General features: G+C 42.5%; 1 protein-coding gene across 1 annotated transcript; it reads left to right on the forward strand.

The window, feature by feature from the left end:
* The first annotated feature begins 654 nt into the window (after positions 1-654).
* Positions 655-23,559, forward strand: PDE6B (phosphodiesterase 6B). The gene is made up of 22 exons (XM_063423227.1): positions 655-1,065; positions 2,994-3,146; positions 3,478-3,567; positions 5,876-6,016; positions 7,047-7,121; positions 7,210-7,274; positions 8,251-8,317; positions 8,466-8,513; positions 8,698-8,847; positions 9,854-9,997; positions 10,571-10,636; positions 11,196-11,342; positions 13,036-13,143; positions 14,147-14,256; positions 15,278-15,365; positions 15,921-16,021; positions 17,446-17,553; positions 18,240-18,303; positions 19,086-19,160; positions 20,053-20,136; positions 20,410-20,566; positions 21,688-23,559. Exons 1-22 carry the CDS (start codon positions 655-657, stop codon positions 21,744-21,746), a joined length of 2,511 nt encoding a protein of 836 aa, XP_063279297.1. The 3' UTR covers positions 21,747-23,559.
* The last annotated feature ends 3,179 nt before the right edge of the window (positions 23,560-26,738 follow it).

Here is a 26,738-nt window from a genome sequence, read left to right on the forward strand (position 1 = left end):
AATATTCAGGATTGGTGCTTCCCTTAGAGAACAGCCCTTACAGGAGCTGCTATAGAGCCATGCAATAGTAAAGAGAGTCCTGAAAGAGCAGCATTACCTCAACATTTTTGTTTTGGCCACTGAGTTCTTTCGTGAAGAATGCATTTCCTGCTACTGCTGGGAGCTGGGAGAGCAGAAATAATAAGATGGTCACCTTGTTAGCCAAGGATTAGGCCCAAGCAGTATATATTTAATTAGACTTTAAAGAGCTTATTTCAATGTTAGGAGATGCACTCCTTCCCTGTTGCTGCTCCCTCAACAGAATTGTTTCAGTTAGTGTTCTGTTTATCCAGAGAAAGGGGAGTGTTTTCAGACATTGTGAGTACTCAGTTTTTGTTTGCAGTTAGATTAAGAAGAGTAAAGTTGACCCAAAGCTCTTGTAGAGGTCATCTAATCTCTTTGGTTGAGAAGATCCGTCCTCCCACAGACTCACCTTCAGCATTATAAAGGAATACATCTTCCTGATGACAAGCTCTCTTGGCAGGGATACCTCAAACTTGGTTAATCCAGAAGCAGCATCTTCTATTACAAAAATTTAAGAGACACATGAGAAGTTAGAGTGCTGCTTGCATATCTTTGGACTACTACTTACTCACAAGATCCAGGGCATTCACAATGAGCATTAGTGAAGATGACGTGGAGAAGTTTCTTGATGGCAACCCTGCTTTTGCCAAGCAGTATTTTGAGAAGAAACTAAAAACAGAGTCCTGGGATAACAATGAGAGTGAAATACTGTTTGAGTTGATCCAAGACATGCAAGAAAGCATCAACATGGAGAAAGTTGTTTTCAAGACCCTGAGAAGAATCAGGTCTCTTATTCATGCTGACCGCTGTAGTCTCTTCATGTATAGGCAGAGAAATGGCACTCCTGAACTGGCAACAAGGCTTTTCAACATCCAAGAGGGAAGTACTCTGGAGGAATGCCTGGTCTCTCCAGACTGCGAGATTGTCTATCCATTGGACATAGGCATTGTGGGCCATGTTGCTCAGACCAAGAAAACCATGAATATCAAGGATGTCCGTGAGGTATGTTTGCCATTTATTTATTATCTGGGTGGAGGAGAGGCTCACAGGGGTCAAGAGGCAGCAGCACACCACAGTTCTTGGTCAAAGCTCTTGTGATGTACTGGCTGTGTACTGGGAACAAGTAGCAAGTCTGAAAGTTCCTTCAGATTTCATTTATTGGGTGATGTGAAACTGAGCACATTGATTACACGAGGTCTCAGTGCCTGAAAACAGTGCACTGCTACACCTTGCCTGTCAAACTAAAAAAGAAAAATCACATCTAGTCCAGCAGAGTGAAGTAGGAGATTTGCACTGAATGCACATGGAATTTCCCGCACCATTTTGTATTGTCTGAGTAAGTGGCAAAGACATAGAAATTCTTTATAGTGAGTACAAAGAGGGTTTTCCACCACAAAAGACCTTTGAAAAAAATGTTTGCTGTGATGAAGATTTAGCTAAGGGCATTTAGAGGCATTATTATCAAATGGAGCAGGTACGTTAACTGCAACCTGTGTATGGGTGATCTTCATCAGAAGCAGCAAGAGACAATCTTAGACTAAAAAACTCTTTCAGCAAAAATTGCAACTGCAGTATCCAGAGGGATCTGAGGCATTTTAATGTTTTATGTTTATGCCTTCATGACAGTATTCACTCCCCATACTTCTGGTTCAGTCATGTAAACCTGGATGGCAGGAATAACCATCTGCTTTGTTTTAATCACAGGTATAAAACTAAAATCCATGTGACCCAAATATGGCATTTGGGATTACTCCATCTATTGTTTGCTAGTTACAAAGAGACCATCTGTTTATTCATTCATTTGTTGCTCAGTGCAGGCATATCCCTTCAGCAAAACCTTTCTTGTCTTCCACAGAACAGACTGAGACGTTGTTTTGGTTCTGCAACATGGTTTGTTTGTTTGGTTGGTTGGTTGTGTTTGTTAGTTTGTTTTTCTGGGGGTGTTGTTGGTGTTGGGGGAAACATCAGAATGTGACCTAAATTTTAAAGTTTTTTGGTTTCTGGTATTTCTCCAAATTAAGAGGAGGATTTCATTACTGTGAGCAAAGTGCTGCGCTGCAACTCTAGTGTTTTTAGACATTGCCATGATACAATTCCTTTGAAAAAGACCTAGATACCAAATGCTTGGTCTACCCCATTTGGCAGAAAAGGCCAACAATGGGGAAGGTATGGGGGGAAGATTCATTAGGGAGTGATCATTCCTTCTTGTGCAACCTGGATATGATCAGAGTTGTGTGGCTTTTTCTAACCTGGATAGAATGGCTTAGAGATGACAATTTATTCACCTGAGCAGGGAGAATATCTTTGGTCAGCAAGACCATCCCTGCACTCCCCCGTAGCAGGTGATGATGGTAACAATATGGCCCTGTGCAGGTGAGGTGATTGGCCATCTGCTTTCCCTGGACTATCCTTTCTCCGCTTTTCAAGAGGAACTAAGGGTAGATGCTGCAAGCTGACAACAAGATTCCTGGTAAAAGCAGAAGGAAAATGAGGGTGAGTGAACTTGCCATTGACTGCACTGGTTTATACCCTGTGGCTATGCAGTGCTACCTGGCTCTGCTCGCTCTGCAGTGCTAACAAGAAGTCAGAGGAAAAGATGGAGGAGGTACCATGAAGAATGTCATTGATCTGAGAATAACCAGTGGAGAGCCCCCTTGTTCTGAAAGAGTCTGACCTGTTAAAGCTTATGATTGGCAAGATCTTCACAGAAAGTTAAAAGTGCACGTGTTGCAGTCAAAAGTCACACCTTCTGCTCTTGATATTAACTTTATCATCCATACATGGTCCAATTTTCTGCTAACTCATTTCTTTTCCTCGGTAATTTTTTAACCAAAACTTTCTTTAGGCAGCTTACTTTAAGGGTCTGTGCTTTGACTTGGTTTCAAGCCATGTTGTGAAACATGTTTATTTGTAAATTCTCTATTAAACAGTGTGCCCAGTTCAGCCCATTTGTGGATGAGCTCACCGACTACACCACAAAAAACATCCTTGCGACGCCCATCTTGAATGGCAAAGATCTGGTTGCTGTCATTGTGGCGATAAATAAGCTGAACGGCCCACACTTCACCAGCTCCGATGAAACAGTAAGTGGTCAGTAGCTGAATTCCCACCAAAGAGCTGTTACTTTTGCCATGTAACAGAGATCCTTTTATGCTGGTGATGCCTGCTTCGGTGAAGATCCACTGGTGTGAGTTTCCCTAAAGAGCATTCACACTCGCATAGAAGAGGCTTATAATGAGCATGCTTATCTCAGATCTTTCAGGAAAGATACAGTGGGATAAGCCTCATGTCATGGCAGTGCAAAGCAAAGCGTTTATCCTGGGAAATTACCTTGACGTTTTTCAAGCAGTGTTATGAACTACAGTAATGAAATTGCTAATGTATTCAATTGAATCTCACAATTTGCCTTTTCAGCTTTTTCTGAAGTATCTGAATTTTGCATCCTTGAACTTGAAAATTTATCACTTGAGTTATCTTCACAACTGTGAGACTCGAAGAGGCCAGGTAAGAGTGAAAATGCAGATTGGCTGTCTCAAAATCAAATTAATACATTCTTCTGATTTAAAGGGTGAATCTGATCTTCTTCAGAGATTTGTACCTGAAGAGCAGAAAGAAAGATGCCTGCAACTGCTTTCAGATACTCCTTCTTTCCCAGAGTCCTTCATTACTCTCTCTTTCTTCTGCTGTTGGCAAAACTGCAGGACCTGATGCAGTGGCACCAGTTTCTACAGGACTGACCTCTTGATGTTTTGTTGTCTTTAGGCTGTGAAGCACTCTTGGATCATTTCATCTTTTCAGACAGCAGCATCAATAGATTTTCTGAAACATCTAAAAATGCTCATTAAAAAGTGCTAGTGAATTTCCTCTTAGAGCCAGTAAAATTGTTGTCATATGCACATTGTGTTGGCCTCCACTAGTAGAAAGGAACATATATTAGGAGTTTAGGATATTCTGGATTGAAATTCAGGCACCTTTTTTTTCCCTTAGTTGGGTTATAGTAGGACTCTCAGATTTATTGGGATGGATGTGAATCCCTGCAATCACTTTGTGCAGCAGGCAATAGCTGTCACTCAAGAGGACATGGAATTGCATCTGTGCTTCATGGCAGCCACTCTCTATTGTCCAATGGGATTGCCATGGAGAACAAATGCCTATCTTAGTGACAGATGCAGAATGAATGTTTATTTTGAAGCTCTGGGACAGCACTTATACCTTCTAATTAATTTATTATGCTTTGCCTAATTGTTTTCATTTCTCAAAAACATGAGTGATGGTCCAGTGATACAGACACCAGCAATGATGAATAGTTAACTAAAGTAGAACCAGCAAAGGTTTATTCCTATTGAGAGCTTAATGGTAGGACTAGTCAGGGTAAAAAAGGGGGCTAGAAGACAAAGTGGAGACCCATAAGGTAGAGGGCCTAATGCTTCTGCTCTGGGGCTAAACCCAGGAGTTCTGTGTTCATACATTACTGCTGTCTGAGCAGGCCCCACACAAAAGAAGGAAAGCAAGAACAAGATGCAGGACACACTCCTCTAGTTCTGCCAATAGCTCAGCTGTCAAACCTCTGACTGATATACGTCTTAAGGGCTGTGTGAAAGGTACCACTGTTCATTGTGTTAGAATTTAAAGTACTGAAGTACAGAGTGAGCAAACAACATTCTCAAAAGTGGTCTAGGATTTTAACATTGCAAATCCCAACAACAAAGACTGGGTGATACTGTGGGTAAATTGGCTTGTGCAAAGACAAGTCAGTCTGCTTGTGCTCAGGTATTGTGTAAAAGTCCTATTAGAAGATCATATAATACATTTTTACCAACTTCTTTGCATAATTCCTTGACTTAAATATTTTTCAGCTATTTTTCTCAGTCCTTCTCACCGGGCTTGTGGCTTTCAGTACTTATTGCATGCTGTAAAGTGTCAAAAAGCTAAACTGCTGCTCATTTTCATCTAATGGTTTGTATGACAACACCACATTGCTGTTGGAGGGATGCTGACACTGAATGACTCAGACTTAATATAGGTGGCAGAGTTGTCCCAGTTTATGGATTAGAAACAGACCAGTACAGCTCAGAATTCCTCAAAAACATCTACTAGTGCCCAGTGAAGAGGTGAGACACGCTTTTTCTGGTTGTGGCCATGTAACAGTATTTCTTGTTCAAAGCAGAGGTCCACTCTGCTTCAGGTTGCAGCTCTCAGTGCTTCAGAAGCACAGCTCCTCATATCTCCCGGGTTTAGAAAGCCAGACACATACCTTGGATACAGGCACACATGCACTAACTAAGCTAAGCAAGAGTGTAGATGCAGAGCAGTATTTGTGAGACCATTTCAGAGCAGTATCTGTGTAACCTCTGCTTTTACAAATGAAAGAGCCTAATAGCTTTCTTAAAGGTGCATCTGTAGAATGTACCAGAAGATTGGGAAAGGGATCATAGGCTGATGCACACACAAAACAGCTGCTCAACCACTTTGGGGAAGGTTTCAAACACCAACCTTTGGAATTTGCAATGCTTTTGGTGTTAACTGGTTTGGGTGCAATATTTTATTATTATTATATACCCATTTTATTAATGGGTATAAAATTTAGGTGGGGACAGCTCATTGCCCGACATTACTGCTTTCTTTTTGTGCTGAATTGGTAACATTTGACTCCCACACAATGCTATGATGACCTGACTCTTTCTCCCTAGTAATTCCCAGTGTGAAGAAGCGGTGTAGGTCTCCTGCACTTTTCAGGAGCTGTAACCCAACATTTGGGAAGCCCAAATCTCTCCAAGAAAGGCTGTGCTTACATTTTGATTTTATCCTGCAGGTGCTGCTGTGGTCGGCTAACAAGGTTTTCGAGGAACTGACGGACATTGAGAGGCAGTTCCACAAGGCTTTTTATACGGTGAGGGCATACCTGAACTGTGACCGGTACTCGGTCGGTCTCCTGGACATGACAAAGCAGAAGGTGAGTGCTCACACATGTGCTGTGCATCTTTTTGGTTGCTGTCATCCACTGAGAGGTGATGCACGCAGTAAGATTTACTGAGGGAGTAATAGTGCGTGGTAACTGAGGCACTGTTCCTACTGTGGTTGGCATCTTTTTAAGGTTAAGATAATATGTTAATGAAATCAGGGGAAAGGGGAAGAGCTTATCACTGGAGTGGGATTGTTGGAGGCTGGGAAGACAGAGGAGGGGAAGATGAGTCTGACTTTGGCAGTCCTGGTCAAAGTCTGCAGCACAAACAAAACCTCATAAATTCTGTGAGTATCTGAAGTACACTGAGACATCTGTGGAACCATCAGCAAGCCAGCCACCTTCCTCAAGGACTCATTCAAGCTCATGATATCCACGTTTTTAGATGACATCTGGCTTCATGAAAACAAGCTGACAGAACTGAAGTTACCTCTGATTTGGTCTGATGGTTTGCACCTTTGGCAAACTTTATGTGGTGGTTTGTGGTGGTTACACAGCATCCTTACCAGTGGAGCCCTTTATGTCCCATAGTCCCAAGGCTGACTGCCTTGTTGACAGACCTCTTGTGGCATATTGTCTTGTGAAAAGGTGTCTTAAAAGATCATTAGTGTAAGCTAAATGCACTTTGATTAACATTATAATATAACATAAGAAAAAAAACAAAAGAAGTATTTCGCTTCTTCAATCTGGCAAGTAGTAGATCAGGCAATAGTCACACTTTGGAAAATGAAGAACACAAAACATCGTCATAGTTGTTTGCTCTCAGTACAGCCAATGCTCACTGTTCACTGAATGAATCAGCACTCTGTGTATAGTCACTATATGGTAATATGCAGCCATATAAATGCACCTGACACTTACAGATTTGGATATTCGGCTGTCTAGTATTGAATTAGTTTTATTATTTCATCCCTTGTTTACACAACACCAAACCAAGCATGGTAGAGCAATGGTTGCTTTGAGGCTTGAGATAGAATGCTCTTTTCTACTTTAAAAATACTTTTTAAAATTTTAAATCCAGGAATTTTTTGACCTGTGGCCAGTCCTGTTGGGAGAAGTACCTCCCTACTCAGGACCTCGAACCCCAGATGGCAGGGTATGTGAAAAGATTTCTTTAACTCTCTCCTCTCTGGGTGGATTGCCTTGCCGCCCATTTTAACACCACTCTTTTTTTTTACTTGTAGGAAATAGTCTTTTACAAGGTCATTGATTATATATTACATGGAAAAGAAGACATTAAAGTCATCCCGTAAGTGCCCAGTCCCTTTATGCTAGGGACTGACACAGGGTGTAGCTAAAAACAAGGTTCCTCACATTTTAAAGACACCCATGGGGGGAAATGTAAAGGACTGATAGAGAATCAAGAGTCAGAATGTTAGTGGATGCTTCAACTCCCATTTTCATGGGATAAAGATTTCCTCAAGGGCATTGGGATCCTGACTTGGAAGTCAGGCTCCAAAATCCACTGCAACAAGTGGTTCCTTTTAGATGCAGAAATGAGCTGTCTTGATTGCCTGCAATTTTCCACTCTCCTTGCCAGGCAGAGGCATCACTCTCTGCCTTGCCTTCCCTGTGTCAGTGTCTGAGCTTCATCCAGGATGCCCTTGTGCTGAGGTTTCCTTGCTTCTCTCCAATCCTTCTATCACTGTCCCCATCTTAAGACTACCTCTGGCCTGCTCTCCCATCCTGACACATTGGGACTCCCTCTTTCTAAGAACTGTCCTCTCTTCTTGCCACTGCATTTTCCAGAGGTGCCTTGGGCAGCTTAGACAAATCTGACACAAGAGAGGTTTCCCTCAGTTCTGGTAACACTGCTTTAAATTAGTGTATGTGCTGAAAAAGAGGCCCCCATTTCTTGGGAACAGCAGTGTTCACAGTTTAGGCTGGCAGACATCCTTAGCCAGGAACCTCCTTTTACCTTTCTCTGTGTTGAAGGTCTGAAACATGGCCTTCACTCCCAGGAAATACTTTCTATAAAGTCTCTGAAAACTGTTATTTTATTGTTTCTTTAGTTTTGAATCCTTGAAGGGAAAATATGTACTTATTACTTATGGATAATTTTTGCTTGTGCATATGGATCCTTTAAAAGTAACAGAATCATTTAGGGACAGGGTGTTCCAGGTCTAAACCTGGATGATACAATCAGCTGAACACATTTCAGCACCATGATCTTTTTTCAGTAAACACATACCTTTCATTTCCCTTATACATTTTTCTTTCATTAGAAATCCTACCCCGGATCACTGGGCACTAGTTACTGGACTACCAGCCTATGTGGCTGAAAGTGGATTTGTAAGTACTTCACCTAGGATTCCTCAAGTCTTTCGGAGATGGATCATACCCATTACAGTTGCTTTCTCAGCAATTCAGTCCTTTGTTTTGGCAGTTAAACTTCTCATTGCCCATATTGTAATACTTTTTCTTCTGTGTGATCCCCTAGATTTGCAATATTATGAATGCTGCTGCAGATGAGATGTTTAACTTTCAGGTATTGTGCAAACTTCCAATTCTATCAAGGATTCAACTTTTGTTTTTGCAGAAAAGTAATGTAGAGTCAGTATCAGCCATATAAATACTCCTTTTGCCTGTAGTCTGAATGTAAAACTGGAGTGCTCATGTATTTAGTAAACATATTACGTACATGATGTCTTTCTGCTTGCTGTTGCTTCAAGGAAGGTCCTCTAGATGAATCAGGATGGACTATCAAAAACGTTCTCTCCATGCCAATAGTGAATAAAAGGGAAGAAATTGTTGGTGTTGTCACATTTTATAACAGAAAAGATGGGAAACCATTTGATGAACAGGATGAAACCCTCATGGAGGTATAGTTTCTTGCTGGAAGAAATTCATATTGTTGAAGAGGTCACTATTGTTCCTTGTACACCTGCAAAGCATCCCAAGTGTTTTGCAGCTAAGTGGGTATCTTTGTTGCTTAGAAAGGCGATATACAACAGCTTGAAAATTTTGAAAGCAACTGTCTGAAATACTGGGGGAGTTTGGTATGTGAAACCCAACCATGTTCTTGTGCTTTTTTTCAGCATTCTTGGATTGCACATCTAGTCATGAGCAGCTACTGTGTCCCAAAACAACCATTCTGACCTGTGTTCACACACCTGACAGCTAGCTGTCACTGGCTGGGCAAGTCCCTCGAAAAATTACACAGAAATTATTTATGTAGCTATGATAAAAAGGGAGACCAGCTATTAAATCTACCAACAGTGGCTGTGATTAAAGACCTTGCTCCTTAGAAATGCTCCTATGCTAGTTTCAATGAAATACAAGTATTTAGCTCTTGGCACCTGTTATCAATCAGGACATTTCCTGAAATAGACTTTTCTTATCAAACAAAAAGATCATGGGAAAAAATCAGTTTGAATTGGCCACTGGACAGCAAACAACTTGAAAGTAAACACAGGATGTGAGTAAATACATGTGAAAAGTGATGAGACCACCTTGCCATCCTTTGAGTGAGAGCTCCTGACCTGCTGCCACCATTGTGACAGAAATGTTTCCACAGGTGTGGAGACATCTGCAGCAACACAGAAATAGTTTTCTATACCCTGAACTGGACAGAAAGTCCTTCAACCTCCACAGCATGGATGCTCTCAAGTCCTGGGCAGATTCAACAGCAGGAGAGCTGCTTTGCTGAGGAGCAAATCACAGCTGGGAGCAAAGATGTGGTTGCTCATTGCTAGAATTTTGGCCAAAGTTGAGCTTGTGTTTCTTTAAAAATGTATCATACATATTTTAAAAAAAATTAAATTTCTGTGTCTTTGAGGAACAGATGTTATGGCTACTTCACTGTTTCCTTCTCTTCCCCTTACCAAGTCCTTGACACAGTTCCTGGGCTGGTCTGTACTCAACACAGACACATATGACAAGATGAACAAGTTGGAGAACCGTAAGGACATTGCTCAGGACATGGTGCTCTACCACGTGAAATGTGACAAGGATGAAATCCAGGAAATTCTGGTAATGCCTCGTGACGTGAAACTCACACACAAGTGTACTGGCCTGGCCCACGACTTGTGGCACAGACACAGGTCTCCCACTTCACAGAGATGCTTCCAGCCACCATGACGTGGCGGCAGCACCTGGGCCCTACTAACTGCACAGAGGCAGAGTGAGTCTTTCTTTTGGTTCTGTGGTCTGCCCTCCACCTTGGCACACTGTGCCCCTGTGTTCTTTCTAACTTCCTCAGCAAAGTGAGCTGACTTAGAGGTTCTACTCTGGGCTGGGCTGTAGGAGTGGAACAGGAACTGATTTATTCCTCAAAACCTCCTTAGTGCTGAGGATGTGAAGTTAGAGGACCCAGTTGCAACATTGGCTCTAGGGGGACATTTGCAAGTGAGGGAAACACAAAACAAAATCAAAGAGAGCGAGAATGCTATCAGGAAATGTGTGTTGAAAGATAAGAAATTGAAGTAAGGTCCAAAAAAGAAGCACAATATGCATACGAGAGCTGCCCTAGATTGCCCCAAAGCTGCCCAGTGCAAAGTCCAGTGGAGTTCAGTTGTCTCCTTAACACACCCATGCCTTTTGCAGCCAACACGAGAAAAGCTGGGGAAGGAGCCAAGTGAGTGTGACGAAGAGGAGCTGGCGAGCATTCTGGTAAGAACAATGCACTGCTGGAAAGAACAGCCCTGGCAAGGAAATATTCCCTGCACAGATGTAGGGAAGAGTTCCCGGTGCTGGCATGCTGTTACCTGGTGAAGGGTGAAGGCAAAGCATACCCTGCCCTCCTTTGCTGCCTGAGTTTGAGATTATCATTAGTATGTGTCAGCAAGTGCCTTCTGCAGCTCCTGGGGAGTCTCTGCTCTCTGCCTCTTTATCTCAAGGGGTTCAAAGTCCATCTGGAAACACATCAGCTACCTTGGCTTGTCAAGCATTTTGTTTTTCAGAGTAATTAAGGAGGGCTGTAAGTCTTCCCCCATTTTGAGTCTTCAAACTATATCAAATCAAATGCTTAACAGGAAACAAATTGTATTTCCTGCACAAAACTGCCCTCCCTCTTCCTCGACTAATGAGGTTATCATAAAAAACTTCATTTCAGTCTATTTGTGTTCTATATTCTAAAAGAAAAGCAGCATTAAACAGATACATTTTTATTTAGCAAAGCTTAGGAATGACATAAGCAGCACAGCAATAAACCGGCCCACCTCTCTTACAGAAAGAAGAACTCCCGGGACCCAGTAAGTTCGAAATCTATGAGTTCAGGTTCTCTGATTTCGACTGCACTGAGCTAGAGCTGGTGAAGTGTGGCATTCAGATGTACTACGAGCTTGGCGTGGTGAAGAAGTTCCAGATCCCACAGGAGGTATGAGCTGGCAAAAGCTAGGATCTCCTGCCTTGGACGTACAGCAGACTTGCCCTTGCTGTGGCATGCACTGGGGTCCCTGTGCATGCCCAGCACAGCTCACAGAGCAGCCACAGGACTGGGTTCACGGGGGCTTGCAGGGAGGGGGTCGTGTGTCCTGAGCCCCCTTACCCTGCTGAGGGCAGGGAACAGTCTCTCCTGTGGGACTGGAGCGTAAAGTTGGCCTCCTCTGCTCTCTTCTGCTCCTCACCGCCTGCCACAGATGTGGGTCTGCTGTGAGGTCTATATGGGTGTGTGGGTGGTAGGCTCAGGAAAACGCTGCTTGCACATTCTGTATCCACTGCCACTCCCAGCCACAGTGTGGAAACACGGTTCCCAGGAGCGAAGTGGGGAGTGCCTACCTGTGTGCCTGCTTCCTTTACTGGAGTATGTACCCTGCAGCTTTCAGCCAAAGTTTGCTGAAACCCAAAACCCACTCTGGCAAGTTTTAGTGGGGTTTTTTTTTGTGTGGGTGTGGTGTTTTGTTTTTTTTTTTTCTCGTTTTTTTTTTTTTTTCTCGTTTTTTTTTCTTTTTTTTTTTTTTTTTTTGTTTTGTTTTGTTTTGTTTTGTTTTTTTGGTTTTGTTTTGGTTTGGTTTTTTTATTTTTTTGTTTTTCATCCCCATGCAAACATGGATGTGCCTTCATTTGGCGCAGTTGGCACCAACCTGTCGACAGGAATGGTGTGACCCTGTAGGAACAAGGAGTCCATGAGCCCTGACTTGCGAACTCACGACTTGAGCAATTCAAACCCGTTCAGGACTCGTGAAACTGGCATTTCAGCAGCTCTGCCGCTCCCAGAGGGATTTCTCCGCATATCGTGTGAAGTCGATTCCCATCTAGTGGGATCTGGGGGTAATTGCAGGAAAAGTTTTCACCCTGGAAAGTCAAGATGGCGATGGGGAGGGAAGGGGATTTACCTCTGCGCTTCTTGCACGCAGAATGTCAGTGTCAAAACTATTCAAAATATCTATTCTGGAACAACTAACCCCTGGAAGAGGTGCGAAAAGCAGTGATTCTTAATAGCTGAGATTTAAGGAAATGAATACTCATTCATAAATAATTTTCTCTTTAATGAGAAAACCTGCATAGCTACAGGAGGGAGTACACACGGAGAAGTAGACTGCAGAGGGAAAAAAGCAGTTTTCTATCTAATGCCCTATATTGTAATTGTTTAGGTGATATAAATATCATTCATCTCTACATGTATGGATCCGTATCTCTTGAAGAGTGAGATAGATCAGTATAAATCACAAGACAAGGGGACAAATCTTTCAAGTGACAACCTAGAGAAACACAAAAATTCAATTAATTCACAAACAGTAAGATGAAATCGCCTTTCCTCTAGGCAGTGCTCTGCAGGGATGCAGAGGCATCCCTGTGATTTTATTTTTCCTACAAAAAAGAATTTTAAAAGAGAGAGTGATATTAGAAAACAGCTATATTTTAGTGTCCAGTCTTGCTCCCTACTAAGCTTGACTCTTATCACCATTGTCAGGGTAGCCTGATGATATTGCAGTTTCTGATCCCTTTCTGGGCCCACCTCTGTAGAGCTGCTTTGAACCGCATCCATGATTTCTGGACATGACCCTTACTGCAAGATGAACAGGCAGCATCTTCATCCCCCACACTAACATCCTCTTCCCCACTGGCAGGTTCTGGTGAGGTTTGTGTACTCTGTCAGCAAAGGCTACCGGAAGATAACTTACCACAACTGGCGCCATGGCTTCAATGTTGCACAGACCATGTTCACGCTCCTGATGGTAAGGAAACGCCACCCCGGGCAATTCTGTGGTACAGCTTTAGGTACAGCAGGTCTTCTGTCCCTCCTGAGAAATGCACAGGGGCTCCCCGTGAACCCTGGTGTTGGAAAAAGGTTTGTCACTCCTAGCACAGGTCCTGCTAAACGAGGTCTCCCTTTGCCTGAAGCGACAGTCATGTGAAGAAAGCTTTGGTCAGTGTTGGCCAATGAGTGGGGAGCTTTAATTCTCATAGATACAGATGTGTATGGTATTGAATAGATTCCAGATTAAATCCTTCTGCAGAGTAGAGGAGAGAGACTACAGGACTTCCACCCTTCCAGTAGATTCTGACAGTAAGAGCCAGACTGAAGTCAAGCTGGGTTCGACACAAACTCATACTTTCCATTTCCATCTAGAACAGACACAGGTTTAAGCCTATTGCTACTGTGAACCTGGCACATGTAATTTCTCACAGGTCCTCAGGGCAACAGGAACCTCAACAAGAAAAGCAGGTGTCAGACTGCTGCTCCACAGCAGGAATTGACCAGCCAGGAACCAATGAAGATGGTTCCACACATCTGTCACACATCTGCCCACACACCTGGCAGCAGACTTATGTCTACCACCCCTGGATAATCCTTTGGGTGATTCAGCTGGACACCACATTGCTCAGAAAGATGTAGAGCCTTTTCACAGAGTACTTTCTGTGCAGTGACTGGGAGGGTTGCTTATGACAGCCTGGGTGAATCCTAGGGCCAAGGCTTCTGTAGCAGTGGGTAGCCAACCCTGCACATGTGCATCAAACACATAACCACTACAGATGTGCCTGCCTGGGTCTGAAATGTTTTGTTTAAAGCTGATTTCCCATTTTAGCCTAAGTCAACCATGTACTATGTTTCAGTTCACAAATATTTTCTGTTCTTCTGGACTGTCCCAGGGCATCCCCAGCACAGAGCAGTCACTGCTCAGTACCTTTTCCTGTCAGAGATGTTAACACGTGGCATATAAATTCTCATCCCTCCAGACTGGCAAACTGAAGCGTTACTACACTGACCTCGAAGCCCTTGCAATGGTAACTGCTGCTCTGTGCCATGATATTGACCACAGGGGAACCAACAACCTCTACCAAATGAAGTAAGCATCTCCTTACCAATTCAAACCATTTTCTGTTGCTCTTGCTTGGAGTGGAATCAGGCTATGATAACACAAAACTCCAGTACAGCTCTGTTCAACACACAAGGGTAACAACCTTCTTTTACAAGTTACCTTGCTTTTCAGCTTGCTGCAGTGTTTGGGCTTATGCTTTGGCCAGTGGGAAAAATTTGTGCTCCCTGGAACTTTCTTTACCTTCCAGCAAACCTCTCTAGGTTAAAGCATAACTCTACATAACCATTACAGTGTGGAAGGGGTGCAGAGCAGGCACTCAGTATCCTGAGCATTACAGGAGACTTAGGATGCCAACAGAACCATACTGGACATAAGATGACCAATTTTTGCTGTATCTGTGGAGAAAGCACCATTCTTGGCATTGCGCTCACTACCTTCAGAAACAAAGCACCTATGAGAATGTTGCTCTCAGTAGGTACTCATTAGCTACAGCTAAACAATTGCATAGTTTCATTACCTAATCAAGGCTCTGCTGCTCACTTAAACTGGTCAGATCACGGCTCTTCTGCAATGCTTGCTGGCTACATTGTCTTATATTTCCCGGAGCTTTGGAAAAATTAAGTGTTAAAATTAAGTTAAGTGAAGTTGGTTTGTGTTTTTGTTACAAAAGGGCCTTGCTTTTCAGAAGGTGTCCAAGGATTGCAGGTTTTTCTGTTCCTATTGCCACATATCAACATGTAGTTATTCAGGAATTGAACAAACTTACTAAGCTGAGTAATTACACTGCAGTCATGAACAATATTTGGAGTGAAATTTGTAGTTGGAAGACTGTTTTACATAGTGTCCAAAGAGTTATAAGCAATGTCACAAGAGTCTTTTATTAGGCTGAAGTCATTACCTGTTAAAAAGTTCTACTCATAAACCTTTTAAAAAGAATTGAACTTACGTGAGACAGAAATGAAATACAAAATTAGACACTTCTTTTCATTTTTAAGTGCTGCACTAACTTGCACTAATAATGTCTTCAATTTTTCCTTTATACAAACAGATCTCAAAATCCTTTAGCTAAACTTCATGGATCCTCTATTTTAGAGAGACATCACTTGGAGTTTGGAAAATTCTTGCTCTCTGAGGAGGTCAGTAATGAACTATAGTATAAGGACATGAATAATTTCCTTTTAGGGAAGTTTCTCATTAACAACAGAGTTGTCAGCACAAGACCTTTCTCTGGTTTGGATGCCAAGAAACTGAAGCTGCCTCATTTCCAAAGGACTCTATTAACATCCAGGACCAAAGACATGGGCTGCCTAAATGCATGTCTTGGTTCCTTCAGAAGCCACATAATTTTCCTCATAGGAATATGTTAAATACAGGGTTGTTCTCCTGTAGCCCCTCTGACAGTGTCAAGGCTGACACGTTTCCACAACTTTTAATTTCAGGCAAATTTACACTGTAGTCAGGGGATGGAGTTTGTGTAGACACTGTGTAACAACCTTCCCCCATTTAATTCAGTGAATCAAAGAGGAAATGGCACCACATGCAGTGGACAGGCTCCCACCCCTTGCACCTGAGAGGAGCAAGCTGAACTATTGAAAGAAAAAAAAGTGAACATATTTGGGAAAGTAAGGTGGCCAGGAACTCATGATAACATAGAGCTTGGATTTTTCAATGCCCTTTGCTTTGCTTTTCAGTCACTGAATATATGTCAGAACCTCAACCGCAGACAGCATGAGCATGTGATTCACCTGATGGAAATTGCCATTATAGCAACAGACCTGGCACTCTACTTCAAGTAAGTCGGTCACATACACTGTGTGTGTAAGGCAGAAAGCAGCTGGCACTTCAGAAAGACCAAATGTGATGCTTTGCTCTGAAAGCCATGCAGCAGTTCTCTTCACAGATACTCACTCTGGGAGCCTGCCTTTAAGACTGACCTCAGACCTGGTGGGAGAACTCAAATAAGTCAAAAGAATTTTGAACTTCTACTCAATTAAATCATATACATGACTTTTTAACCACCTATTGCCAACAAGGCACGGCTATGTTGTCCTCTGTGGGAAGAAATGCCAGGATTTGTTTTGTTTTGTTTTGTTTTTTACCTAGCAGTTCAGCTCTGAAAATATGCATAAATGGCAAATGGGCTGGCCAGGACTATACTAACTTCTCTGTGAGAGTGGCCTGACACAAGTAACAAGTAGTTCATTATAGGTAAATGTCCAGCTCATAGTCTGTTTCACACCCAAGGGCCATAAAAGCCAAAATCTCAGAGCAGCAGCTGTTAACTTTTTGGGACATGAGGCTGAAACTCAGTGACATAAAACTTCCTAATTAGCAAGGAACTTTCAAAATGTGCTTTCAAAATACTGTGTCAAGACCAGATACTGCTTCTGTAGTTTTTACACTACAGTAAAATTACACAAAATTTAAACAGTCCAAAAAAGAGGAATTTGTGGGAGGCTGGAATATGCAGAACACTTACTCTGGAGATACAGTATCTGTATGGCAAAATCTATCTATATACCCCCACTTCCTCACCAGTTGGGAACAAACTGGTCCTTGCCTTCCTTGGTCCATGAACTCCAAGCAAAGACTTGGCTGAGCTAAGACACAGGATTATTGATGACAGAACACATACACAAATCACTTTCTGATATGGCCGAGCTCTTTTCTCTGCTAATATTGAAACCTCAGATTTCTCCAGATGTTGTGCCACTCCAAACAAAGGTGTGTAGTGTAAAACCATTCATCAGAATTCCCTATATATATTTAGATTATATAAACAAGGTTAACAATGCCTGACTAAGTATATAAAGCCCAGTAGCTTTAAAAAACCCTCCTGCTAGCTCTAGGTTTCTGCAGTTTGACCTTGACGTTTTGTTTGGATTAACATTTAAGGACAAAGACTTCTTGTACTGCCAACAAAGGTGGGAGCATTTCCCAGCTGACATAACTTGCAGTACTTTGAAGGACCTGCTCATATCTCAGCACTGTATTTATTTTTAAGGCATTTACAATAGTTGAGGGAGCAGATGATGGTGCTTGCTTTTGTTGGGGCATAAGTGTCAGGACAGCAACTACTGGAAACCATTCTGGCAGAGTTACCAATACCAGGATCAGCCACCTGTTTTTGACATATTTGTTTCCTTGTTTCATAGATTTTTCCTTTTTTTCACTTTTTTTTTTTTTTTTTAAACCTTCCTCCCCACCCCCCCAAAGAAAGAGAACAATGTTTCAAAAGATCGTTGATGAGTCTAAGACATATGACAGCGCAACAGCCTGGACTGAGTATCTGTCTCTGGAGACCACAAAGAAAGAGGTTGTCATGTGAGTAATTGGCTCTGGGGAAAGGTCAGTGATGTGACACTCGGTGAGAGCTCCAGGATAAGCTCTGTGCTGCACTTAGTGCAAAGTCAGCAAGCGATCCATTACTGGACACTCAGATTTGGTGGGCTGGCAAAGCAGGGAAGACAACCCAGGGGAAAAAAAACTTAAAGGGGTTCTTCACCCACATAAGTGTGTCCTGTTGGTCATATATTCCTAAGGAGATGCAGGATCCCTTCTGGTTATGAACTCTTACCGGATCACCCTGTAGGCCACAAACAGGGACATCCTATCCATTAGCTGTTCCTCCCAGTGGCAGCTAATCCCAGTTGCTCAAAGCTGCTGTTGTGACCAGACAGATTCTTCTGGTGATGAAGTGCTCTCACCACCTCACTGCACTGCTATACACCCGTGGGGGAGCCAGAGGTGTTAATCCAAGGTCAAGGAGTTCAGCCCAGCAATGACTGAAGCAGCAAACATCTTGGTGCTAGAAGCAAGTAGTTCCCCATCATAATTCCATTCCAATCAAGAGAGCAGCCTTTGACGAGTGTCCTAGTCAGAACCAAGGCTGTTACAGCAACACATCTATCAATTCAGAAGGTGCCAGGGGATACCTGATATGGTACTGGGGTATGAGGGTTCTGAGCCTGAAAAGATAGGGAATAAATTAATTTCTTTCCTGTTTTTAGGGCCATGATGATGACTGCTTGTGACTTGTCAGCTATCACAAAGCCTTGGGAAGTCCAGAGTAAGGTCAGGTATCCTGATGGATGATCCTTGATATCCTGATGGATTTCTGTAGCTTATACTTCAAGTAATGCAGTCTCAAAGCTGCCTAGAAGCTAAATCAAAGTCTCCTGCCAAAATTACCAAAATGAATAGCTGTGGTTTTGATGTATTAACCAATTTTTTGGATTGTAGTTGTGAGTTCTGTACAAAATTCATGTTTACAAAAAACCCCCCAAAAACCCAAACAAACCAACAAAATATAACACAAGACAAACCTCCCAGTTACATAGATTTTTGAGTCACAGTGAGATTTTTTACATGTAACATATTCATTGGCTTTATTACAGCAATATCTATTTGCTCAGTTGTTTGATTTCCTTTAGGAGTTCATTCTTGAACAGTTCCTTGAGCAATTGCTAAACAATAAACCTTAAAATTTAAAGGAGGGTAAAAGAAATAAAACCTACCTTCCTGTTCAGCATGAAGAACGGTCAACAGAACAAAAAAAATAAATTAGACACCCACAAGGTGACCAGTAGGCAAATCCTTGAGGGGAATAAATTGGAAATGTTTCTCAGTAGATGAGCAGTGGCCTAATGAGATCCAGTGCAATACAACTGTTGAGCTGTCACTAGGCAGGTGCAATCCTATTGCCACAGCTGCCCTTCCCTGGAGAAAGAGTGAGGCTATGGCTGGCCAAGGAGAAACAGAAGGATAAGTGAGATTTGCTTCAGAATGGAGGTGTGAAGTGCATCAAGTTATGGGGGTGACGTTGGTGCTAACTTTTCCCCTCTGTGACAATGTAGGTAGCTCTGCTGGTAGCTGCTGAGTTCTGGGAGCAAGGAGATCTGGAAATAAGCGTTCTTCAGCAACAGCCCATTGTAAGTACTGTGCAAGAACTAGGCAGTTCAGTTCAGACAGCAAGTCTCAGCAGAGACTTACTGTAAGCAGTGCTGCTCTGAGTGCTCTGTATCTGCCTGAAATCACAGGAGCTTGCCAAAATCCTTTAGAAAAGTGTGTTCTGAGATAGTGAAGAGCATCCCTGAGAGTGACCAATGCCTCTTGTCCAGCTGTCCATATAGTTAGGTGGGTTCAGTGGCTGTGAACCACCAAGGGCTGATTCCCCCTGGAGATTTTGTGCAGGTCCCTTACAGAAAAAATGAAAAACTAAATAGACAAGTCACAGAAGAAAGAAGAGTTTCTAATAAAAAGAAAAACTGCAAGCACAGACTTCACTGAGTCAAGGAATTATTGGTAAATGGAAGGACATTTCTAACTTTTTAAAATAGTTAAATTTGACATTGAAAGAGGCAGGAGTCATTCCTTAAGTGGCCTTCATCTGTGTAGTTTGGGGATTTTTAAAGTAGACTTTTGTGCATCCCCACTACCCACAGTGGTGTCACAAGTAATATAGTAATCAACAAGACCTTGCAAGAATATGATTTCTTGTTCAGTCATGTTTTAGACAATTTAAAACCTCTTCAACACTTTACAACATGAACCTTTCCTGGTATCTGTTTGAGGGGCAAAACTTTTTCTCCTCCCCATCCATAGACACTTGAAATACTGCCTAAAATTTCTGCTAAAATGGCAATGGAAATGAACCCACTTCACTCCTCTGCAGCTGAGGAAGAGGACTGAAATGGACAGTCTTTAGGACAGCATGACAGAACTGCCAGGCTGACACAACAAGGCAGTTTTGGGGAGAAAATAGAGGTGTATGTTTCAATTAAGTGTTCTCATAAATCATGGTGAATTTGTGTCCTCCCACAGCCCATGATGGACCGAAGGAAAGCTGCTGAGCTTCCAAAGCTTCAAGTGGGTTTCATTGACTTTGTGTGCACATTTGTCTATAAGGTAAGCAAAGTGCACCCTTACATACCCCACCCTTCTCAACATGAATTCAAATCCCAGCTGACTGAATCCTGGTGCAGCAGTACCACTCCTGAGGAGAGGGATGGGTAGACAAGTGAAAATCTGCCCTTTTCTGGGGCATTGCAACCTGGTGCCTCTTTCTGCCATTGATCAGAAGCATCAGCTTTGGATGTGAGGTGTCAGAATCTATCCTGGGGTATGATGGACAAGCATTCCCTCTGCACTGCATTGTACTGAGAGGTCTGTTTTGATTAGGAATTTTCCCGTTTCCATGAGGAAATTCAGCCTATGCTTGATGGGCTGCTGAACAACAGAAATGAGTGGAAGACCCGTGCTGATGAGTATGATGCAAAAATTAAAGCTCTGGAGGAAGAGAAGAAAAAAGAGGAAGAGAGAATGGCTGCAAAGAGAGGTCAGCAAAAGTAATTAGCTTTCTTTCCTAACTCAAAAACATATTTATGAATACTCTCACAGATTACAGCAATCTTTGCTGACACAGATACTCTGGTAAGATGTCCAGAAAAAGTTGCACAAATTTGGCTCCACTGGTGAGGCTGATCACCTTGCCTTCAAACCTGACACCAAGACAGGCTGTCAAAAAGGCCACCAGCTTAAAACTCCAACCACTATTAACTGAGAAACTAGTGAGAATACATTGAGCATGAATTCCCATGCAGGTGGAGAGAGCAGAATGTCATGTGCTGTCCCTGGAAAACAGCAGGTAAACATCCCTTTGGCTGATCTGCTGTCCCACAGTCATGAAGCAGAAGCTAAGAAAAGTTACAACAAAGTCCTAAAGGGAAAGCCCTAGGAGAAAGTTTAAGAAATAATGGTTCATCCCATTTCTAGCCCAGATTAGGTACTACCTAGAAGCAAGCAGTAATGGCAGTACCCAGTAGCAATTTATTTTGGTTGAACATAGTTTTTTTTTTCTTCTATGAACCCAGAAGAAGTGTATAGTAGTGAAAATCATCAGTGGTAGTGAGCACTGGTTGAAAGCTTTTTTGGTAGCCTGAGGATTTGTTTGACTCTCAAAAAGGCAGAAACAGAAGTTTCTCCTGGCCTCTCCCAAATGTCTGATCAAACATCTGCGACCAATGCATGCCTTCATTCCACAGAGACTTTTGTTACAAATTGGACCAAAATTCTGACATTCTAATGGTGTGGACATTGCTCAAATGATACAGTTTAGAAATTATTAGAGCTGTCTAGATGTTTTATCTCAGTTTAATTCACAGTAGTTAACTTAAAATATCAAAAGTAAGTGTTTTAACTATGATCTAGAAAATCTCTGAAGAATTATTTCCTGAATAAGTAATTAATATTCAAGCAAAGAAAATTTCCACTGTCTACAATACTCTTTCCAAGGCTTACATGCACAATTACTTTGCACAGCAGACAGCCCTAGATATAGTGCTACAGGTGTGACCTATGACGATCATTGGATAACATAAAAGTTCTTAAAAACTCCTGCAGTGACTGAGAAGATTTATGACTGTGCCTCTAATTCTGTGTTTCTTTTTTATATGGCAGGTGAAATAACCTGTAATGGAGGAACAGCTCCAGCTTCCAAAACATGTAGCATACTTTAGACCTATTCTCACTGCAATGTATGTGACCCAAAATTAGAATGTCCATAATTAAAAAAAAAAAAAAAATAAAAATCATGGCATACACATACATTCCTGGTTGGACTATTCTGATAATCTTTTAGGCTTGTGACCAACCAGGGAAGGGCTAGATCTTGTTTGCCTTAACTGCATCTCTTCCAGATAGTAGGGAGCCAGTTCTGTCCTGTCTCCTGTCCTCCATTTAATGCACCTGATGTCAGATGGCATGTGAAAAGTCAGAACAACATTTGGCCCCATAAATCAGGTTACAAGATTATGGAAGAGCATTGTTCCTGCACTGAAACTCTTCTTACACTAAAGCTGATGGGGATAGTCCTGCTCCATACAACCTCATGAGACTGACAGTGAATGCAACCATAGCCTGCAGAGTGGGAAAAATGAAGAAGAGACAAAGTTATCGTATCTAAGTCTGTATTTGTCAGGATATCAGAAAGAAACCTGAGGGTAAGGATAAAGCACAAAAAATGATGATAGTAAACCTTTGAACTGCTTTAGAATGTTATGATTCCTTGTAAATCCAAGAAACACTCTGACAGATCTGCATTCACTTCAAGAATCTGGGTAGGTTGCTAAAGCATGGGATCATTCATGCAATACAGAGTAGCTGCCTTCTCCGGGAGTAAGATCCACACAGTGTGCTAATTGAAGCTTCATTCTTTCATGTGTCATTTTAAGAAGACAGTGTTTTCATTAGCCATTACAGTTCCTCTTACAATTAACCAAGCAACCTGAGTTGTGACATCTCATAAATTTGTTCTGTTTTGCCTCATAATGCCAGTTATTTAACACAATTAATCAGAACCAATGTCCTTTCTTTCCTCCTCCTGTTCTGAGATGTCTGGTTTTTAGATTATACTCTAGACTTGTGACCCTTATTTCAGGTGAAAGTTTCTTTTCGTGTTTATTCATGCAAAGATAGAACATTCAATTACACTCTTGTAGTAGTAGAGACACTCTCATGTCCTGCTTACTCCCTCCCCCCCTTCTTTTTAAAAATTCTTTGGAGATCTGTTTTGCTGGGGATTTTCTTCTTCTATTACTCCTGCTACCTTCAAGGTCTTTACGCTTCATTGTATTGTTTTGCATTATAAAAATACTGCAAGTAAAAGGAAAGTTAGAGCTGTGGTGGTACCTGGTGATCATTTACCTGTCTCGGTGTAGTAAGCAAGATGTAATCCTCAATGACTATGTAGCAGTTCTGTGAGAGGCAATTTGTCTTTCAGGAAAATACAGAAACTTGTCCACTTGCATGAAAGTTAATACACAATAGGTAGTGACTCCATGTTGTACGTCTCAGTTTCATTGAATCTTAGCATGTTAAGGGTTGGAAGGGACCTTCCCAGACCATCTAGTCCCAACATCCCCCTGCCCTGGGTAGAGACACCTCTCACTAGATCAGCTTGCTCAAGACCTTGTCCAGCCTGGCTTTGAACAGTGCCAGGGTTGGGGCATCCACAGCCTCCCTGGGCAACCTGTGCCAGTGTCTCACCAGCTGCACTGTAAAGAATTTCTTCCCAATATTAAAGGTTAATTTCCCTTCTTTCAGTGTGTACCCATTACTTCCTGTCCTGTCACTACAGTTGCTGATGCAGAATCCCTCTCAGATACTGCAGGGTTGCTAGGAGGTCTCCACACAGCCTTCTCTTCTCCAGCCTGGACAGCCCAGCTCTCTCAGCCCATCTGGGAGAGGTGCTCTAGTCCTCCTATCAATGTGTGGCCTCCTCTGCACTTGCTTCTGCAGTTCCATGTCCTTCTTTGCTGGAGGCACTGGAACTGTTCTCACTACTCAAAGTGGGGTCTCACAAGAGGAGAGGATCACGTGGGAAGCTTTTATCATACAGCAGAAGAAGTCAAATAAGTTTTGTTGTTCTCTTTTAAGTGGAAAAAGTACCACAAGGTTATTGTATGGTACAGTGGTGAGCAGTGGGCTTTTAATGATCACCACAAGACACCAAACACTTAAATGCTGAGAAAAGCTCCTTATGTTCTCAAATGATTTCTGGGAAATAAAACCTGGAGACTAATCTTCCTGCTCTGCGTAACCAGTGTGAAGCACTCAGAGCACTGCAGAGTGCTCCAGCAGGACTGCTCACACAAGGAGCATGAGGTGCCTGCCCATCACAGCCTGTGAGTTGTGAGTGGATGTGCCCTGTCTGCCCACATGCACTTGGGAGCACAGCTCGTCCTCACAGCACCAGGGTGGGCATCCTGCCAGGTATTTCCAAAGGGGACTATGCATGCAGGGGGTGTCCATGGACACTCGGAGTGGGGTGCTAGTGGAGGAGGCCCTTTCTCAGATGTGGACCCTTTCCATGGGAGCAGGGATTGTTTCTCACTGGAGGTATTGGCCAGTCAGATGCAGGTGGAATTTGGCATAGTTCCTCCTGCAGTGGTCTCTCTTTGCAGCTGGGAGCTGGCTGCCTGGATATATTAAACATGGAGAAAGATAAAGGCTAAGAACCAGATTTGTCCACTGTTTTCCCAAGTGTGATGGATTGAACTTTTCTTGGGTGGGCTGGTTGAGTCAGTTTCCATGATAACCTGGGATTGATGTCTTAAACAAGGTGTTTTCACATCAGATAGGGGAAAAGGCTCTTAAGAAACAGATCCTGCAAAGCTAGGGTAATGCTTTTTATCATGCCAGTCTCCTTCCTCCTGATAAGGAACAACTGCATCTAACAATGCAAAACTATCCCTCCAGGAAGGTGTTCACACATAGGTCTGAGAGTATTCCTCCTTTCTGGTAAGACACAACTGGCAAAACTATGCAGCTGCCAGAAGCAGGGCCAAACAGCAGTTGTGCCATTAGAAGGCAATATAAACTGTCAAAGGTCCCTGAAGAACAACTCCACTCATTTGCACAGTGTTGCATCAGACAGTATAAAAGCCCCCTCCAGGGGTGGTGTCAGGTGTCTTTGTTGCATGGACCTCCACCCCAAACAGATCAAGACTGAGACTATCAGAGTGATGACCATGGAATCAAAATTGAAATGATCAAGTCTTGTCACTGGATCTTTCCTCTCCACTATCCACTCTTGTCTTTTCCCTCTGTTTCTTTCTTTTCCTTATGTATTTTCCTTGTGATTTGTTTACATTTTTAATAGAAAAGAACCAAAACAGCTACATACTTCCTTACCACTGCAATCAAATTATTTAAAATAAACCTGCCTCATGTATACATACTAGTCATTCGGTATTGTTTCACTCTCATCCACCCAAGGAATCTATTAACAAGAACTCAGTTACCCTGCTTCAAGGGCAGGTCAGAACACCAGGCCTGAAAAAATATGTATGTTATTGCAACACAGTTTCAGGAGAGGTCTGTAGAGAATTAAAATCTGCTCATGGCATATTTGTCTACAATCCAGTTAAGTGTTTTCACCTTTGGCTTGATGCCACTATCAAGTGTGGTGGGAGACCAGGGGGACCTGTTTTTTAAGTGCCTCACTGAAGCAGGTAATGCACACAGACTTCCATTCTTGATTACAAATGTGGTGGTTGAGGGGATAGGACAATGAATATCCCTGTGAGACTGGCAGAAGAGGTTTTTGAGAGAGATGCTCTGGGCTGGAATGTAAGTCTTCTGTCCATGCAGGAGAAGAGACTTGCCTGAGTGAGAAGCTCTCAAGGGAATTTTAATCCTGCATCTTGGCCATTTTCTGCTGTCCCTGATGGAAGGGGTAGGGCAAGCTGACACAAGACAGGCCCTCTGCTTCTGAAAAGAGCATGTGTATGCCCTTCTGTTGGAATGCTGGGAACTTGGATTTTAGGATTTTAGTATGTAGTGATGTGTGTGAGTTAAGATGGAGGATTTGGGTTGTTGCCTTTGTCCTTCTTCTTCTTCTTCTTCTTCTTCTTCTTCTTCTTGTTCTTGTTCTTGTTCTTGTTCTTGTTCTTGTTCTTCTTCTTCTTCTTCTTCTTCTTCTTCTTCTTCTTCTTCTTCTTCTTCTCCTTCTCCTTCTTCTCCTTCTTCTCCTTCTCCTTCTCCTTCTCCTTCTCCTTCTCCTTCTCCTTCTCCTTCTCCTTCTCCTTCTCCTTCTCCTTCTCCTTCTCCTTCTCCTTCTCCTTCTCCTTCTCCTTCTCCTTCTCCTTCTCCTTCTCCTTCTCCTTCTCCTTCTCCTTCTTCCTCCTCCTCCTCTTCCTCCTCCTCCTCCTCCTCCTCTTCCTCTTCCTCTTCCTCTTCCTCTTCCTCTTCCTCTTCCTTCTTTGTGGCCTTAGTTATTTTCTGTTATTGGGTGAAAAATATCCACACTGCAGGCCTTGGATGGTCTTTATTGGGTCAAAAACATAACTAATATAGGTGTCATCTTGGTATTGGGTATTTATCGCTTAAGTAACCCTGGAATGAGTTAGAAGCACGCCATTTTACCTCGTTTCTCTAACTTGGTAGTTGGACCTCATGCCTTGTGAGCCTGTAAATACTGTAAATAGATAATAAACAACCAAAACTGAACTCGAATTCGGGTTTCCCATGTCTTTCATCCTGACTTTGTGTCTTAGTTTGGAAAGACAGGTATCTGTCAGGGAAAACTGGAGTTTCCCTTGGAATGGAGAATGTAAAACCCCCTCCCTCTAAATTATTACAATTTTGCAATTAGGAGTTTCCAGGCAAAAATATGAGAATAGGAGTAACAGTTCTTTAGTAGGAATATTAAAAATGCAAATGCAGTAATACAAAAAACAAAACAAACCAAATAAAAAAAACACCACCACCAAAAACAAAACCAAAAACAACCCAAGTAAGCAAACAAAAGTGCTAGAAAACCCTGACAGAGTCATGAATATGACCTGACACCCTGTTGGCCAGGGTGTTGGAAGCACTCCAAATAAGTCCTCCTGGAGTGACAGATGGGGTTCTGTTGGAGTAGAGATGATCCTGTAGTGGCAGTGAGATGAGTCTAGTCTTCCTCTGAGAATCCAGTGGAAGATTCTTGGTGTTCTTACATCTCAGTT

This window comes from Prinia subflava, chromosome Z (assembly GCF_021018805.1).
Source record: "Prinia subflava isolate CZ2003 ecotype Zambia chromosome Z, Cam_Psub_1.2, whole genome shotgun sequence".
In the NCBI taxonomy this organism is placed as follows: domain Eukaryota; kingdom Metazoa; phylum Chordata; class Aves; order Passeriformes; family Cisticolidae; genus Prinia; species Prinia subflava.